General features: G+C 35.5%; 1 gene segment (V, D, J or C); it reads right to left on the bottom strand.

Moving 5' to 3' along the window:
- Positions 1-247: 247 nt before the first annotated feature.
- On the bottom strand, positions 248-18336 carry LOC114096156 (T-cell receptor gamma chain C region C10.5-like). The segment is given in 6 exon segments: positions 248-1242; positions 1974-2021; positions 3426-3473; positions 6775-7104; positions 11235-11291; positions 18234-18336. Coding segments are annotated over 6 exon segments (729 nt in total).
- Between the last annotated feature and the right edge of the window lie 1382 nt (positions 18337-19718).

A 19718-nucleotide genomic window follows, 5' to 3' on the forward strand; every position in this document is an offset into this window, starting at 1 on the left:
ATACTGTGTATGCAAACAGAGATATGAAAAATTGTGCTTTATATGTGCAATAAGAATTGTAATGCATTCTGCTGTCATATATAAATAAAAATAAATAAATAAAATAAATTAGAAAAAATGACACACAGGAAAAAAAAGCCTGGTAATAAGATTTAACAATACAATTCATGTGATAAATTCTACTCAAGGATTTTATGTTAATCCATTCTTGTATATATGGAAGAAACACTTTTTATTCATTCTTTATACATTGCTAATTTATTTTTACCAATATTGTCTTTAGAAATTTAGTCTCATACATAAATGAAGTTATCTTATTTAAAAAAAAAAGAAAAAAGCAAGCACAGAAGCCAAGTAGCAAAGAAGGCTGCTTTGGGGTGTACAGAATGTAAGGGTTTTAATGGTCTCTGGTTACAAGACCCTAAAGGCTGTGATTAGAAGCTACATGCCATTTCTACCAAGTCTTTGATGATTTGGGCTGGCTGGAGTGGTCAGAGGCTACCATGGGCTTCTTGTTAGAAGATGTTTAGGAAATTCTGGAAATTCTGTTGCTTATTAGCTCTCGGGGACTTGTTAGCCCTTGGTGCTTCAATTTCCCCTTCTATAGATAGATGAAATTGTACATAACTCAAGATGTGCTTGTGAGAATTAGATGAGGTAGCACACAATTAATCCAGTATCTGGTACATAGTGAGCACTATACAAGTGTTTGTTATTATTGCTTCATTCAGATGTCAATGAATGTGTAATTTTGCCTAAAAGTCTGAAACTATTTAATTTGAGAAAATTTTTCTAAAGATCGATAAACAAAGCAATATGGGAATGAACTAGAATAATGATAATGAGGTGCATATTTTAAAAGATGGAAAAGAATATTGAATTTTTTACAGTGAGGCCAGAGGCTACCGTGGGCTTCTTGTTAGAAGATGAAATTCCTGGATTTTTCACTGGTTTGAAAAATCTTTATGCAATAATGACAAAAGAATACATATGAAAACTGAGAAGCCTGAACCTAGCTGCTAGCCTGCTAAGTCCTAAGCAGAAACTTTTCAGGAAAATAAACTATAAAGATAATATGACTGTGTTGTGCTACCATCTGTTAGGAGCTCTTCCCATTGCCACCAACAGCTGTTCTTCTAAGCAGACAGAAGGTGATGATGGCCAAGTAGACCACACTCTTGAGCAGCAGGAGGAGGTAGGTCCAGTAGGCAGAGGTGTATGTGAACTGCAGCCTCAGTGCATCTAAGAGAAGTCAGGCAATTAGTTTCACCCATCTTTGACAGGAAAGGCCCCCTCATGGGGGAGGGTGACACAGGTATTTATTTTTAGTGACCTACACTGAAGTGACACACCCCCACCAAACCCCAAAGGTCAACATCTACCACTCCCACCCAAACCACCCAGTGCAAGGCTCAGCTTGCAAGTCAAGTCCATTAACAACCTCTGCCATACTCACTTAGAACCTCATAATATTAAAACATTAAGGCTTTGCTTATAATGTTTGAATCCAATGAAAGACAAAAGTATGTGTGAAACTAGATTTTAGATTCTGTTCACCCTCAATATGTCTCTAAGTAAGTATAATAGATAATATTCACCATCCACTAACCAAATGCCAAATGTGTTAAGTAGTCTGAATTATGGATGGTCCCATATAATGAATTAAAAATTTAGTATAAAGAGTATAGTAGAAAATCTTCTTGTATTTTAATTACTCGCAGCACATGAGATATTTTTTAACTAGCCCATTTTAGAGGGGGGAGTATTTTTGTTCAATTATTTCCTAGAAGGTAGAATAGTCACATCTCTATTTCTCTGAATAAAACTTGACACAAGAGTTGTATTTATGCACTCTAAGTTCTAGGTTATGATGGGTTAATTAAAATGTGACTTAGTCTATTTTGCAACATGCAGGTACTCTGGCTTTTCCTTAATCTAGGGAATTTCAAAAGTAAACATACACTAAAACCTACCATTTTCAACTTCCAGATCAGCTTCTTTGGGATTAACAGTGGTGACAGCTAAAAGAAAAAGAGAGCAAGTACTAGTCAATAATTCCTCTATTAGTTAAAAGTGTATGTATACGTGTACACTTATACTTACTATGCATATAAATAAATACATAAGTCTGTCAAGAACAGAGAGACAATAATTTGAAATATGTTCCCCATAATTTAAAAAGTAATTAGATCCACTCTATGTAATTCAGTAAATATCTTTCATATATTATGTTTTTGTAAAGAAAGATGTTGACCTTCATGATGGATAACTTTTTCCTTTTTACCACAACTGGAATATGATATCCAAGTCTCTCTAGTTTTCTGCTGTATTAACAGCTCCTCATCCAGTATGTGCTCCAAAACAGTGATACTCAAATACACGTTCAATGAAAAAATAAATAGAAAATTGTCTGCTTCATAGAATCCAGCAAACACCACTAATTCAAAGTGCTGAACCCCAAAAGAATCCATCCACTCCTAGAATCAACACTGGGAGGAAAGAGTCTGATTTAGAGAAATTTTTAATGTAAATACAGGAAAGCAGCTGTACCTTTCCACCTCATACATATCTCCAATATTCTTTATTGATGCACATAATTTTCTGGAGGCATGATGTCTGTGGACATGACACATCAATATTCATGAAATTGGTACCTATTGATTGATCACTATTTGATAGGCACTATTTTAATGCCTCACAAGCTTTGTATTGTTTTAAGTCTTCATTAACTCTTAAGTGTTGTATCATGAAAGTTCCCGTGCCATGAATGAGAAAATAAAATGTAAAGAGTACATTTAGCCTTCCAAGAATCATACCAGCGAGTGGCAGGGCCAGAATTCAAAGGATGTTGAGGGAAATTAAAAGAGGGCTTGTGCAAATTACTTTGTAAAAATAATGCACATAAATGTGAGAAAGTAATGAGTAGAGATAACATAATCTCCTAATATCTTTAGTACCCTTAGACAATGCCACCTATTTAAAATAATAGGAGCTGAGCATTTCAGCATGATTCCTTCTGGGGAGGAAAAAAATAGACCAAGTCACATTTATAATTCTCCAAACAGAGACTGAGACTGACAATTTCATTTACCTACGATTACAAAACAAAGCTAGAGTAACTTGATATCATTCTTTCTCTAGTCATACAAACAAGAATCAAGTAAATGAATGAATTCCCTTTGTTGAAATGCTGCAGAGCGTTGTACTATATCCTCTAATTTACTACTCATAAAAAGATCAGTAGTTTTCTGTATTAATGTGACATGAAGGAAATGATGGATAATGTGAAATGCCATTCAGTCTATTCTGAAGCAACCAGACATTCTGAGTTTTCTACTTACATGAAGGAAGTTCAAAAGTTAGGATGATCAATAGTGGACAAATGATATGGCATGAGATGAAGGCAAGCACATTCTAAAACTCACCATATCCATCTTTCAAATTGGCTTCTCTGGGTTTCATTGTGGTGAAAACTAAAAGAAATGAGAGCAAATAGCAGTCAATTATTCAACTCTATTATCCGATATTTAATGTATTCATTTTGTCCACACATATGAGAGAGATACACATTAAAAATGGGAGCCTGACTGTTTCAAAAATAACTGTTGTCTGATTCAGTTAATAGTACTTGTATGTTATGGATCTGCAAATGAAGATGATGAAGTTCCAAAAGTTTATATATGTATATGTTTGTGTATATTTATATACACACATATGTATACATACATATGTATTTTTAAATTACAACTGTTTTGTTCTATCCAAAAAAGTGAACTTCAAAAATGTTACATTTCTTTTTCCTTCTATCACAACCTGAATGCACATCCAAGACTATGTGTTTCTGCTCTGTATTCATAGCTCCTCACCCAGGAAATTACCCAAAGGCAGTGATCCACAAATACATATTCAATGGAATAAGAAGCAGAAAATTGGCATCTTTACAGGATCCAGCACACATTACTAACGTGAAATGTTGAGCCCCAAAGAAATCCATCCAATCTGAGTTGACAACAGAATCAAACACATTCAAAGGAGTCTGATTTAAAGAAATTCCTCATCTGAACAGAAGACAGCAGCTATATCTTTCCAAGTCATGTATATTCCCAGTGTCCCTGGTTCATGCACATGAATTGCTAGAGATGTGATATTTGCGGGCATGAGGACGTCAATACTGACACAATCTAGTAACTATTAAATGAACACTGCTGTGCCAAGATCTTGGTTAAATGCTTCATGTACATGAGGGAAGTAGTTTTTAAAATAATCCATAGAAACATACACAAAATAATTTATAGATAAATAATTCCACCAATGTGGACAAAAGGGAAATCTTCTCCTATAGGATCTTAATTATTCTTAGCCAAAGACCTTTTCCTGTTTCAGGAGCTCAGCATTTCCATGAAAGTCTTTCAGAGAAGAGAAAGAGAGGCCAAGTCACATTTCTAACTCTCTGAATAAAACTAGAGGTGATACACACACACACACACACACACATATGTATATATGTGTATATAGCCTTATGCATATAATTGTGTGCATATATATATACACACACACCATTTTTAAAAAATCAAAAATGTTACAAAAATTACATTTTTTAACTGATTAAAAGACAGAGTCACAATGGTTGTTTTATTTTATTATTTTTCTCTAGATATGTTCTTGTTCTTATGAATATACTTCCAATATGGATTTTCGTTGAACACTGAGTTTTCTGTTTATACTTTTAAAGATGCAGTTGGGGTATAGGCCTTTTGGAGTTTGTCCCAAAACATAAATGTGAGTATTGTCATGTTTAGATTTGAAATATTTTCAATAACTGACTTTTGGATCTTGAAAGTATATTAGTTTTCTTAAAGTGATTTTATTCACTAAAAGATAAATGAAAATCACTATCATCATGAACTGATTTGAACTGATTGAGGTAAAAAAGAATAAATCAGAGTCCTTAAAAATAAAATCTGTGTATTCTAAGTTGACTAAGTCAATATTGGTTATAAAGTGAAACTGATTAACTCTATTTACCATAAAAATAATAATTTCATTCATTTGTACTTCTAAGTGCTATCTGTATAAAAAATTTTTCAAGAATCACCACTGGAAAAGCACTTTAGAATGACATGGACAGAAGCTCCCTCCTCAGCTCTGGAGCCATGGAAGTTCATGAGAGGAATTTGTTTTAAAATTTAGTGCCTAGTAAATCATTATTAAACTGAAGCCTCTCTCTTACATGATATTCATCACTATGGAAATTATTATTATTTTTATTTTTCCCTGATCACTAGAAAAAATCTGAACCTATTTGGGCACGTAAGCATAGTGGTTGACTTAACCTTGTGTTTTACATATTTGTCTCTCTTCTGTTTCTCAGCAAGGGAAATAGAAAATTGGGACTGTCTTTTTATTCTTACTTTAGTTTGTTTTAGGAAAGGCTATAAATAAGTGCAATAAATAAATAACTGAATCCATGATCTAGCTTTTTTCTGCTGACAGTATTTCATTTGATCTTTGTCATATCTCCAGGGAAAATCAGGCAACCTCATTGGTCATTGCAGAAAGTAAGGGTCCCAGAGACTGAAGCCTTACTTGGGAAATCTCCATGGTTTGTGGCAAAGGTCTTCACCCCTTTTGCCATGTGCATGTTCCTTACTGGTAAAAATTGGTCTTGCAGTCATAAGGAAAATTACAAACAGATTGCTTCCCATGCCCAGTGGGGCATTTCGACTGATGTTTAACACTCAGGACTGTGATGCCTGGTGAGTCACTGGACCACTGCAAGGCCTCTGCACATTCAGGCCTCTGCCCAGCTGTGTGGATTGTATCCTACTGCATCAAAAAGGATTCTTCTGGGACATGGGTTCTGAGTTATGTGTGATCCTGAGTAATAGGGAAAGAGGATTCACTCTTGGCTGCAGCAGGAAGTACTTGGGGCACTAATCCTAGACTATTCATCCATATTCCAACTCAGTCCTGGTGTGTGCTAGCAGAACAGGAAATGTTATGTAGCTGCATTTACTAATGGCAAGAAATATATGCATCGCAGAGAAATGAACTCTCTTCATACATGTTAGCCTCATTCAAGCATACGTTAGGAAATTTTGTCTAACAGTAATATATAAAATAAAAATCAGAACAACTCAGGCCACCACAAAACTTCAGTGGCCAAGGTTGTTTCTTTCTTTCTTTTTTTTATTAGTTGCTCAAGCCAATACAATGATTTTGACATATCATGAATTTGATTCATATATTATTTCTTGCTTTTTGAACTATGCTCTAAGTCCTGCTGAGCATCATTTTGTTAACTAAATACTCCTTCTTTGTACATTGAACTTTGTGCATGGCAAGATTGAAGTCTGTGACTAGCTTATATGGCAGAACATTCCTGAAAGATCTGTAATTGTTCTGATTTCTAAATCAAATAAAATCATCAAAAGTGGAAATTACTTTTCAGCATTAACATTCTGCTAAATGCTTTTATGTATGTTGTTTTGTTTAATCCACACAAAATTTTAAAAATGCAGTCTGTGGTTTTAATTTTTTAAATATTGAAAAGAAAGTGAGAAAGGCTAAGATAAATCTTTCCATATATAGACTTTATGATGTCTATAACATTTTATTTCAATAAGGAAAATAACAGGGAATTCATACTACCCTGAAATATGATTTTTAAGAAAGACTTATACTTGTTTTTCATTACTACTTGATTGAAAAGGTGAATGATTCCCTTTCAAATATTTTTTCTGGAAGTTTATATTTACATATAAATGCACATACCTTTATTCACTGCAGGAAAGAGAATCTCTTGATCAACTCCTCCTCTATTTTTCTCATGTTTGATGATACATCTGTGCTCTTTATCCATTGACTTTCCAGTCACGGTGAGCCAGCTCAGCTTCATGTATGTATCTTTAGTCTTCATGGTATTTCCGGGCTGGGATTCCAGAATCCTATCACCACCTTTCTCTTTCCAATATACCTTAATAACATCAGGGAAAAAGTTCTCAAGAACACAAAGATGTGTCCCAGCCTTATGGAGATTTATTTCAGCAACTGAAGGAAGGAAAATTGTGGGCTTGGGGAAAATGTCTGCATCAGAGCTTTTATCTGTAGAAGAAATGCAATATCAATTTAAGAGAATAATTAAAGAAATACAAATATTACTTGTTTGCAGTAACTAAGCACATAGTGAAAAGAAAGTGATAAACCTTTCCATGTATAGACTTTTTGATGTCTATAACATTTCATTTCAATAAAGAAGACAGTAGGAAAACAAGTTGTCATTTAATTTGTGCCCACCATGGCCTTTCATTCCTCATAGGTTGCAAAGTATTTATTATTGTTCTTACTTTAGAGATGTGCAAGGAAGTTAAGTTACTTGTCAAAAGTCACAGCCATAGAGTGGCAGAGCTTGGATAAAAACTTGATCTTTGTTGCCTTCTTCACATGCTAAGTGGGTTGTGACTTCTAACTGTTCATAAACAAGGCTTTCTACATTCACAACCCCACTTTTTTCCCCTATCTCTTGTTTTCTGATAGTGGAGCATATTGTCAAAGTGTAATTCAGAGGAGGGGAAGACAGCCAGGCCACTTTAGTGATCTGTCTAGATGAGGCTCTGTGCTCTCTTCTAAAGTACTTCCCTTGCCCATTCTTTGTCTCTTCTGCTCTCTGGACATATAACTCACAGTCTCATGCTCTGTGATATTGTGAAAGCCTGTCTTCATTTAGCTGATTCTAGAATGCACATTATTTGTCTTATTTCTCATATGAATAAGTGACAGGAGATGGGCTTTTTTTGTGTGTATGTTTTTAATAATACACTGTCACTTATTTTACTGAACAGTTATTTCTGTGAAGACTTACTTTTTGATGTCTATCTCTCAGATTCAAATGTATATCCCTTGCCCAGATCTGAAGCTTTTTGGGTTTTCCTAACTAATTTCTAATCTTTTACAACATCTCACATTCACATGTGAACTACTCCAGGCTTTTGGGTTGGGAAGTATTTAACCCTGTACTTCCAAATTTCACAGTGTCTTGATTTTTGAAACAAAATAGCAACATTTTCAAAACTCTTAGTAAAAGTTTGTATTGTTATTTCTAAAATTCTATTATGTTAATCTTTTCAAGTAATGTGCTTATCAAAACTATTGCTTTTGAAAATGTTTGTCAAAAACAGATTTTATTTTAAATTTCTTATGAAGTTCAAGCATCACTGCTGATACCCCAGGGGTATTTTCTTGCTTGCTTTGATAGGAAGTGACTAGTTTAGGGAGAGGGTCCCATGTCATTACCCGTGTGTTTGGGTCCAAAAGTTTGTATCAAACTTATATCTGACATCTGAGTTCTGATCTTCCATTATTCTCTTCATTTTAACTTGATGAATAATGTGCATATATAATTGGTGTAAGATTAAAAGTAATGGTTCAAGAGTCTGTCACAGATATAATATCAAAACATACAAAAAAAGCATCACTAGTTTACAATGACATGTCATGTATATCTGATGTTAGCTAGTTTTAAATTTATTTTTAACTAAGGACTTAATGTAAATGATGAAATGATTTCAAGTTGATTTCCAATTAAAATTAGAATACTTTACAAATACTCCGTTTGGTCCAGTATGAAGTTATAATAATTCAACAGGCAATTTCTTAAGAAAAGAAGAATTGGATTTCACTTTTAAGAAGACAGGCTCAAAAGTTCTTGATTTCTGTCTGTGTAGCAAAGCTCCTCACTTTTACACAAAATCAGAAAGCATAAGATATTCATCTTCTTGGACATTTTATAAATATTATGGGGTCCTAGTGTACTTTTTAAATTTCACTCAGCTTGCTTTAACACAAACAGTAAGAGACTATACATTTACCCAACTGTATACATTATTTGTAGTTTAAAATGCATGTTATAAAATTTAAGACTAAAATTTCAACTTCAATTTTCTACTGATTATATTTGTATAATTTTATTCAAAATCAATATGTTAAGAACTCTAATGTTCATGTAAGGGACTTGTGGTTATATAACATGGGCAATATTCTGATTCATTATAATGAAGAATTTGAAACTTAAATGATGATTGGAAAACATTTGTGAACAGTTTCCCACCATTATCACTTTTTTCCTTTATAGTTTAAATTTCATGCTTTAAGGATAAAATGAATCTTGAAATTCCAATTTTGTACACTATGAGCAATGGAAGTTTTACTTCTTCCTTTTTAATCTTAATAACTTTTTTTTCTCCTTATTACACTGTCTAGGACTTCAGTAGAATGTTGAAGTGGTAATAGTCGGTATCCTGTCTTACTTCCCTGTTTTGAAGAATGTTTTCAATATTTCACACTTTGATGTAATATTAGCTCATCGGTTTGTTTTGCAGATAACTCCTTATCAGATTGAGGACGTTTCTTTCTATTCCTAATTTGCTAAAAGAGTATATATGTGTGTTTCTTACAAATCTTGTTTTTTTAATCAGATGTTTTTTCCTTTATCCAGATAATCATGATTTTTCTCTTTTAGTTTATTGACATTGGTGAATTACATTAGTTCATTTTCCAGTGTTAAGTGCATTCTTGGAATAAACCCAACTTATATTTTTTTAAAACTAAAAAAAAAAAAAAAAATAACAGTTGACTAAGCATTAAATAGTGTACTTGATTATATGCAGTTAGTACCTATGGTCTGGTTCTTATATTATATGCTCTTCTAAAGTATTACTTTTAGATATATATATTACAACTATTTTCAGGGTCAAACATTTTTTAACAATACATAAAATGATAGTCGTAAATAGAATGACTACCACATATATTATTTAAAAAGTCAGTAAACCTTTATAATTCATTTTTTAATTTGTTTTAATTAGTTACACATGACAGTAGAATGCATTTATGCACTTTGATATGTCATACATTGATGGGATATAATTTCTTATTTTTCTGAGTGTACATGTTGCAGAATCATATTGGTCATGTACTCACATATATACATACAGTAATAATGTCTGTTTCATTCTGCTATCTTTCCTATCCCCACATTCATTTGCCTAATAATATTACCTAATTTGTATTTTAAGATGTAGTGATTTGAATTTCATATGTTTATCAAATATAAACTGAATTAACTACTGAAGTTATATTTCAAAACTACATGTGAGATTTTATTTAAATATAGTCTATTTTTGTTTCTATTTCATCAACTAAGTTGTAATAGCTATTTCATGTTCAATATGCATTTTAGATTTGTGATATGATTCTAATGGTTTCATTTATTTTATATATTGACCATTTTCTGTGTGAATTTAATTTTTTTTCTGACAAAGATGCAAAAGAGTAATCTTATTGGCTATAAATTGTAGGACAAATAAATATTGATGTAAGAGACATGCTCAATTGAGATAAAGGTCTAAACTTCAGAGCATGTATAACAACAGAAATTCTTTAAACACATTTTAGTGTTATTTTATTAACAAGTGATAAATTCTGCTTAAACAAAAAGCTTAAATACCTGCAGATTAATTCTTTTTTTCTGTAAGCAAATGTTAAAGCAACCTTCATTGCAGCAGTTAGAACTATACTTGAATCCTCTGGAAATTTTCTGCTCTGTAGTAAATGTTATTGGATCAAAACATCTCTCCATAGTGGAAATGATACTCACTTCGTGTTTGAATTGGAAGAAAATTTACAGGGTATCTATTATGTGTTGTGCAATGTACCAAGAACTTTCTTCTCATTATCTCATTCAGTTCTAACATAACCTTATTAAGTTCATACTATTACCCCTTATTATGAATTAGAAAACTGAGGTCAAAATAATTGCCAAACCTCACTAAGCTCTGAAGGAACCAGAGATCCAGGTGGACCTACCTGAAATCTTCTGTCTCTTCCCCAAAGTTTTAACCACTAGGACAAGGAATGTGTCTAGTCCACTGAGTCTATCTCTGACTTGTATATAATAATAACATTTGTCCCAGTGTCAAATACTTAAATAATATCATTATATAAGAGCATCCATAGAAGTTCACATATCTACAAAGACGAATCCTACTATAGTATTTGCACAATATTGTCTATCATGTACATTAGCTAAGAATGTGTATTAAAATCTCTCCTAAGATTTCCACATTAAACTCCCTCACTCTCCTCTTTTCTCCAAACATTCATAATGTTATTCTGGTAGAATCATTTCTTGCCTTCCCTTCATTACCTTGGAAATATTGTATTCTTCTGTTACTCACCTGTGACAACAAGTTTGGTTCCAACACCAAAGACCTTCTCATAATTCCACAGTGATTCTACCCATACCAAAAACGTTGTGGTTTTTGTATGATGTGTGTGGCTTCCCTGAGTTCTTTAAATTATAATGGCAAATGATGGTCTGGAATTCCTAAGAAACAGGGTTATGGTCCTGCTTAATTTTGCTCATAACAGGATCTATGAGCAAATCAAATAACTTTTAAAGATTTTGGTGTTTTATTTATATTAAAACAATGACGAGAATGTCAGTGGATTCAATAGCACTGTAAGCAGTCAGTGAGTGGAAAGGCTTCCTGTGTGTTGTGCAAAATAATGGCTCTTTTCCCAATCAGTAGTAGCAAGATACATGACATGAATTCTAGCTTTCAACAGAATACTCAGTCTCAATGTTTTTTGTTCGGCTCATGCTAAAATGCAGCTTCCAACTGTTGGCTTGAACCTTCAAGGCACAATGACCAGAGAAAGGGCAGGAGGCCTGGTCCTCAAAGCCATCTCAGGTTTCTATGTGTTTTCTGTAGACCCAATCTGCTGAGGCCCAAAGGATCAGAGTATTGATGCAAATGTTTGTTAGTTCTGTGATAGAGATGAAGACATGTTGAATTTAAACATGGTGACAGTACAGGAAAATAAGAGGCTTTCTTTCCCCAAACAATTCCAATATGGGGGTTATCTTATGGTTAAACAGAGGCATAAGACAGGCAATACAGGGGGCCTTATGGTATAGCCTTTGTGAAACCTCTTATATGATAAGACGTTCTTCCAGCCTTCTGATCCAAAAATCCAACATGGATAAGATATCAGCCTAAAATAAACCTCAATTAATGCTATTTTTGGAGACAGCACTGGTAAAAGAAAAAATAGTGAAGGAATTTAATATGAATTAGTAATTATAACTTGGGACTAAGGTCTCTAAAGTTTATACTATTTCACACCTTTGTAGAGTAATAATGAATAGGCAAATGCTTTCCCATTGCTTTGTGAAGGGACAGTATCCAGTGTCACCACCATGCATACCTGAATGATTTAGAACATTGAGAATGTTATGAGTTTTCTTCCAGATGAAGCCTGAACAAAAATTCCTAATTGAATGGAAAGATGAAAAATGCAATATTTCTCTCAACTGCTACTTTTGTCAATATAATTTTTAATTTTGTAGACCAATCAATTAAGAAAGTAAATATAAATAGGAAGATATTTCCTATCTCTTTAATTTCAAAGACAACCAATCATAATAATCATACAAACACTTAATAAACATATATTTAACGTAATACATCAGTATTTTGTTTTTCGTATGTGTACAAGAATAAACATCTGGCTTTATTGTGAAGTAACTTCTTTTTACAATCCAGTTCCCCTTGATAGGAGACTTGATGAGCTGTTCCAGAATGGCAAAACATAATGATGAGCCCTTAAACAATTTCTTGCTGAAAAGGACTGATCCTCTTGACATGAAAATACCTACTGGAGCATCCAGAGCATTGAAACTATGCTTCAGAGGATCCTAACCAGTGAGTATTACTGCATCTTTCACAGCCTGAGTATCAAGGCAGCTCTGACCTACAAAGTAAGGAATGCATATTTGGTATGACTTCCATGATATCTTTTTGGGAGAGAGGAGCAATACAGTGACATGATTAAAAGCAGAAACATTGTTTTCATACATAAGAAGTAATATACATCATGAGCTGTTACTAAGTAGTCAATTAAAGTGCCCATATAAAGACAAGAAACAGAAGAATATCACAACAGGACTAGTTTTGCAAAATAATATTATGATCCAGACCAAGTGCTTTGGAGTCACAAGTCTCCACTGAGTCTCAAACTTTGCCACAATTGCAGGTCCTGGAACTGGGAAGTAATCACACTTCTTGAGCCTTCACTGGGAAAAAGAAATGAGAGGTTTTCTTATATACAGCTGTTGAGTGTTGAAAGTAGACACTGAAAGTCTTTAGCATGATATCTGGCCCACAAAAAAATGTTTCACCTAAAATATTATATTTCTTTTTAATGTAATGGTATTGGGCCATTACATTAACTTCTTTTGCCAAATACAATACCACTTGTCAATATGAATATCACTTATTCAGAATATTGAAGAACAGAAGTGTTTCATTTCAGAGGCTGGAATTTTTTTTTATTAATTTCTGATTTTTGGATTAGTATGCTCATTCTATATTTGGAGTTTATAAGCCATAAGTTCCACACAAATTAGAAAATGAGCTCAACTCAAGACCTCCAGGCCTCTCTGGAAGTCAGAGGCAAAAGCTATAGGGAAGCCCAATCAAGACAAAACCTAGCAACACTCACCCATGGGCCAGGAAGTTTTTGAGTATTGAGCATGTGTATTATCTACACTTTTATCTCCACCATTCAACACCAAACCCATCTTCAGTACATGTTTAGAGAGAGAATGCATGAGCAAATGAGAATGGAAAACCTTGGATTGAAGTGGTTCGTGAACAAGCAAATTTCTGTCATCTGTGCCATCTGCAGGCAATATAACAAGAATCACTGTGGCATAGAGTTCGAATAATGATCTTCCATCTAATGAACTACAGAAACGTAAAATGAGACTTATTAATGTTCTATAGCAGTTTCCTATAAGAATTATTATTATTATTACTATTACTACTATTTCTAGGGGTGAGTACAAAATCAAGAATATAGATTTTTCAGGTTATATGGAGAATACTATGTCAAATCTCAAAATACAGAGAAGACAAGTAATGAAAACCTGTTTGATGATTTTAATGTAAAATGCCTTCTATAAAAAAGGCTTTTTAAAGCAATAATTCACCCTAGTACATAGAAATGGTTCTTAAAATATTTTAATTTTTACACTGAGGCTATCCTTTGTGTGTGTATACATTCTAAATAAACACCTTCAATCCAGTTACTGATGAGGAAGAGAAGGAACTGTCTACGAAATGATTTTGTTTCCATATCTAGCAGCCCAGACCTAAAGAATGGTCGATCATGCTCTGAGGACAAGAATGAGGCAGAGACAGATAAGATTGATTTTGAGTTATTATTTTTTAAGTAAAAAAGTCTATTCATTTTATGTTACTAGAATAAAATAGAAAATGTTGCTTACCAAGAGGAATTGCTATGAATTTATTCCTTCCTACAAATATCTTGATGCAGCCTTCACTATAACATTAGCCAAATTGTCTTCAAAAAATCTCCGCCTCCTCCCAAGCTTCATGACCTGACCAGCAGTTCAGCAACCTTGCCTGGGCAGGTTGATCCTCTGGCTTTCTTTGGAGTTTGACCATAGATTTTGTGTCACCTGATTATTTATAAGTTTTCTCATGAATTGGTCTTGTAAATTGTTTTTCATTTAGGTGAAGCCACTGGAAAGTGATAAAGGAAAATGGAAAGGGTTGGAGAAGAAAAAAAATTAATGAGTAAGGGAGATGTGAATTTTTTACGATGACTTGCCAATGGGGAGAAAAATACATCCCATGAGTATCTATGACACATCATTACTAGGAGGCAGAATAACTAGAATAGGGGTACAGCCCACCACATAGATGAGTGGGAGTTAGATTTGGGCTCATGGTTTCCCTTTGTTGAGTGTACAGTGAGGACAGGGCAGGAAATGGGATGGGGCTGATTTATCTGTGTACCAGGAGCAAACATAGTAACATGTTGAATACCGATAAAGGCAGGTCTGAACCACTTTGCTAGTCCACTAGGCACAGTAATACACAGCAGAGTCACTTTCTTCTAAATATCTTTCTGATAAAGAAAGAAAGTAAGGCAACCGAGCATGGCTTCATACCCTGACCAGGGGGACAAGAGCTCACGGTGACCCATGGTCTCAAACTGCTGCCATGAGCCATAACTTAAAGGATAGTTGAGGCCCAGTGAGGTTCTGAGACAATTCTTTGGTACACAAATTATTTGGTAAGAGAAATATGAGAGGGAAAGAGGCCCCAGAGAGAGGAAATAGATACAAAAACCTATCCACCAGGTGAAGGAGGGGAGGAAGCATGGTTAGATTTCTGAAAAATATTTTATGAACATTCCTAGACTATAGCACCAATAGTGAAACATGCTGGTGGGATACCTCCTGCATTCTCATGCCTCCTGATTATGCAGGGGCTTGGGCAGTGTCCTTACCAGTTTATGATCTTTTCTCTATTAGATTTTGAAAGTAGCCTATGTGGGATAAAAATCAATACCCTCAGGCTAGAAATGTCAAAAGCAGGCTGCTATTTGAAGTAACTTGTCAGAGACTCAACACCTAGCAGGAATGAAGGTTGGGATTTGGAGCCAGGTATAGCTGTAGAAGTACATTGCCTTTATGAAGACTCTATACAGTGATGGAACCACATGTGAGCTGCTTTCCTTTGGGGCAAGTACAAGTGCTGAAAAGCAGTTCCTGCCATAAATGCATACACTATCTGAGCTGTCTGGGAGTGAGTCACTCAGTGGTCCTGTGGAAGATTTTCAGTGCCCTCAAATAGCAAAAGAGCTGTTTGGTCTTGGCCAAGTAATTTTGCCTCCTTTTCCCCTCTATGAAAAGGGATGTCAGGGAGTTGCTTTGTGTTTCAGTGGAATCCTGTAAATAAAGTTTGTAATATAGTCATAGGTATATGGAAAACTCTCAAGAAATGTGGATTATTATTGTTTAACCTCAAAACTAGACAGATTGCAGTAGATGATCTCTGGGGACCACAGGCAGTGGAAATTACAGATTATGACATGGTTTTAGATAATCAGGTGATGTTTCTGTGTGTGTGTCTGTGTGTATCCCCAAAAGAAGAGACCTAATTTGGACCAGGGCAGGTAGGACATAAAAGCAAGACCAGGTCACCAGGAACTCAGAATTGGAGAAGATGGGTGTTGGGAAGCACAGGGCAAGGAACATGTGCAACGATGCTTGCAGAGACAGACTTAGCCTTGACTCCAGGGGAAATGCAGGTTCATGTTCAGTTATGTCAATTGCTCATAGGACCTTCTAAGTATTCAGGCAAATGGCCAGAAGGAGAATGTGGTGGGCATAGAAGAAGGGGGGCTTGATTCTGAAATGAAGTGTTGGGTCCTAGGGTTCTCACAACCATATCTAGAACCTGAGCTCCTCTTCTTGGGAGAGAACCTGAGAACCAGGTTTGTCAGTGCAACTGAGGTTCAGTTTCCTGTGTCTCCTGAGGCAGGCTTTGGGTTGTGCTGATTTAGTGACTCAGTGGTCAGATATAAAGCTAATGAAATGTTTTGATAAAGAATATTCTGGTACTAACATTTACCTCTTCTGTACACATCAAGTCCAAATGTAAAATTTACAGCTGGGCCAATGTTGGCAGAGTGAAATAACCCACAGGAAGACATGCAATATAGATGGTGAGCAATGGAGTGGTGAGAAAACAGCATTTTTTTTTCCTATCTATTTTTTTTCTATTTTTCAGATTTCCAGCTATGATAAAATATTTCTTTGGGGGATAAAAACTATTGCCACCAATTGTGTTATAAAAACAGATTTTTTATTTTGTTGTCAGAATTCACAATTGTTTCAATTGTTATTATCACTCTTATTATTGATTACTTAATAAAATCTGCATGAAATCTGCAGCCACAAAGTTTTTAAAAAACTTTTTTTTTCTTCCATTACATTTCCTGGTATAACATTTCTGTGCTCGCCTTCAGATGGAGTAGGCCATATTCATCATGTTAGACACAAATATAAAAACTATTGAGGCACCATACTTGGTTGGGCAAGATGCAGCCCAAGAGGAGCCAGGGTGGGCTTACTAGGCCTTTAGCAAGGGTCAGTAGATTCTCAACAAGACCTTCAGGGTTTCCAGTAAAAGAGAACCATGGGGTTGAATGAGGGAACACATGTGCTCCCAAACTGTGTCAAGAAGCTGTAGTCCCCGAGAAAACCACTCTGGTGGACACAGACGTCAGGCTGCTTGGGGTGGCCATGTAGAGGGTGATAAGAGCAGAACAGGACTCACAGGGACCCTGTGTGAAGATCCAAATGCTAAGTGTGGGACCTTGTTGACTGACCCATGTAATCTGATCTTGAGATTTTATTTGTCATGTGTGTGCTCAGGCTGAATGTCGAAGTTGTCTTTATTGTAAAAATGGAGTCTTTTTCCTTTTTGTGAAAAGATGTTTTTGTCGACCTACAGCACATCAAACAGTGGAGCATAACTCAAAAGGAGGTCCTGACATCAGTCCTCACCATTTTCCAGTCTGTCTGCCTGTTTCCTCTACCTCACACCTACTAGACGTTCTGCTTTTAGTTTAATGAGGAACTTCCACAAGATTTTCCATAATGATTACATTAATTTATGTTGATATGAACAGTGTCTGAACAATTTCCTTTTCTCCACATCCTTAACAGCACCACTGGTCTTCTGATTTTTACTTAATAGCTTTCCTAACACATGAGAAATCAGGAACACCTTTAAAAAAAAATCATAGGTAGTGCACTATAAATTCCCACCTGGCTAGACACTTGAATACAGAAGGGAGGTCTTGTTCCAGGGGCCTCTCTGTGACTCATTGTGAAGAGGAGAAAAGAAATGCAGGTGACTTCTTCAATATCACAAGACAAGGAGTAGCTGAGGGAGGACTGGAACACCTACTCTGTTATGGTAAGATAAGAGGTCACCCCAAAAGCTCATGATGTGTGAGACAATGCAAGAGTGGTTAAAAGAGAAATGGTTGAGTTACCAGAACCTTAACCTAATCATAGTGTTAATCCCTTGATAAAGATTAACTGGGGGGGGGGGTGACTGCAGACAAATAGGGTGTTTCTTGAGGAGTGGGATTATTAGGAGCAACCCTCTGGGGTTTCTATTTTGTCTGTGGTGAGGGGAGCAATAGAGCAAAACAATTTACCTGTCAAAAATCACAATTATTATAAAGCTATGGAAATGAAAACATTGTACTCCTAGCAAAGGGATACAAAAAGTAGGGACTCAGCGCACTTGTCAAGTTGATGGTGTTCATGTTTAGTGACTTGCCTCTGGCTGCATCCTGAGCAAAGGTGGCCAAAGGACAGGCAAACATGCACAGTGGAAATGAGAAAGCAATGAGGGCTATATTAGCACATGTCACACTCACCATCGCAAAGGTGATGCTGAGAAACGGTGGGGTAGCAGGCATCAGACAGGAATTTAGGGGAGAAATCGGCTCTCCACATAAGAGCCCCACCTTCTCCATACACAAGTACTCAATTTCTGGCAGATGAAAGATTTCAATGTGCAAAATCATCACACTCTTGGAAGGATACAAATGTGTTTATGCTTCAAGATGAGGGACAGGCTTTATTAAGGTATGAAATGGTTACCATGTGGTCCCTGGCAGAGCACAGCAAGTTAACACAAGCGGTGGAGGACACAATGCTTTCTTCCTGAGGTAACAGGAAGAAAAGAAATGAAAGTTTGACCTGGTTGTGGATGACCAGCCAGGGATGGCAAAGGCAGCACAGAAGGCTGAGATCAGAAGAAGGTGTGGGAGTCAGCGGGGAGTCCAGGAGCAACTTTGTAGAATAGCTGGGTGTGTCAGGCTGGGGACAGTCCCTCCTTGTCTTATCTGTTGGGTAGCAGTGATTCAAGGTCAGTTTTAATGTTCCAGAAGTGGGAGTTTTTAAAAAGTGTACATTCCCAGCTTCCATTCCTAGTTTCAACTCATTGTGCTGGGTTCTACCTACACTCTTTTATTAAAAACATCCCAGTTCCTTTGATGTAGGTGGTCATATTCAAAAACCTCTAGAGAACATAATGAAGTATTAGATACATCTCCATTAATGTTAGGAATAAGAAAGAGATGTTTACAATCATGAGTGACATTTAGATAGTCTGAAGAATCTCAACCTTAACAATTTGGTAATGTAAGATGAAGTCAGAAATTGAAATGAAACAATTATGACTGTGGGCATGAAGTCTTCATGAGGCCTAAATATTTTATTCTATCCTTTCTCATATCCTGAGTAATGAATCAGAGTCATACCCAAATATTATCTGTAGATCCTAGTTGGATAAATGACACCATACAACAAGCCTTCCACAATGCTCTCCTAAATGTCACCTCTAGGTGATCAACCGTAAATGACCTTGTGTTCTTACCAGATTGAATGTTCCTCTACTAGGCTCTAGGAGAGCTGAGAGAATGATGCTGTCAGCCGGGATGCTTGACCAAAGATGAGAGATTGGTTTGGGAGTCAGTTAGGGGCAATGTAAAATGTTGAGGGGGTACTGAGATAGACATGGTGAGGTACCCCTTCCTTGCTTCATGAAATTCACAGATGATTACCACATTTGAATCCAGGTGACTGACAGCATTCTCCATTCCAAATTGGAAGATATTTGACTGCCTACAGGGATAACATCAACAAAAATTAATGAGTACAGGGCATATGAATTCTTTAGTAAGGCTTGCCAATGGGGAAAAAATACACCCCATGAATATCTATGACACATAATTACCAAGGTCTGTATGGCTAGAAT

This window comes from Marmota flaviventris, chromosome 1 (assembly GCF_047511675.1).
Source record: "Marmota flaviventris isolate mMarFla1 chromosome 1, mMarFla1.hap1, whole genome shotgun sequence".
Taxonomy (NCBI): Eukaryota; Metazoa; Chordata; class Mammalia; order Rodentia; family Sciuridae; genus Marmota; species Marmota flaviventris.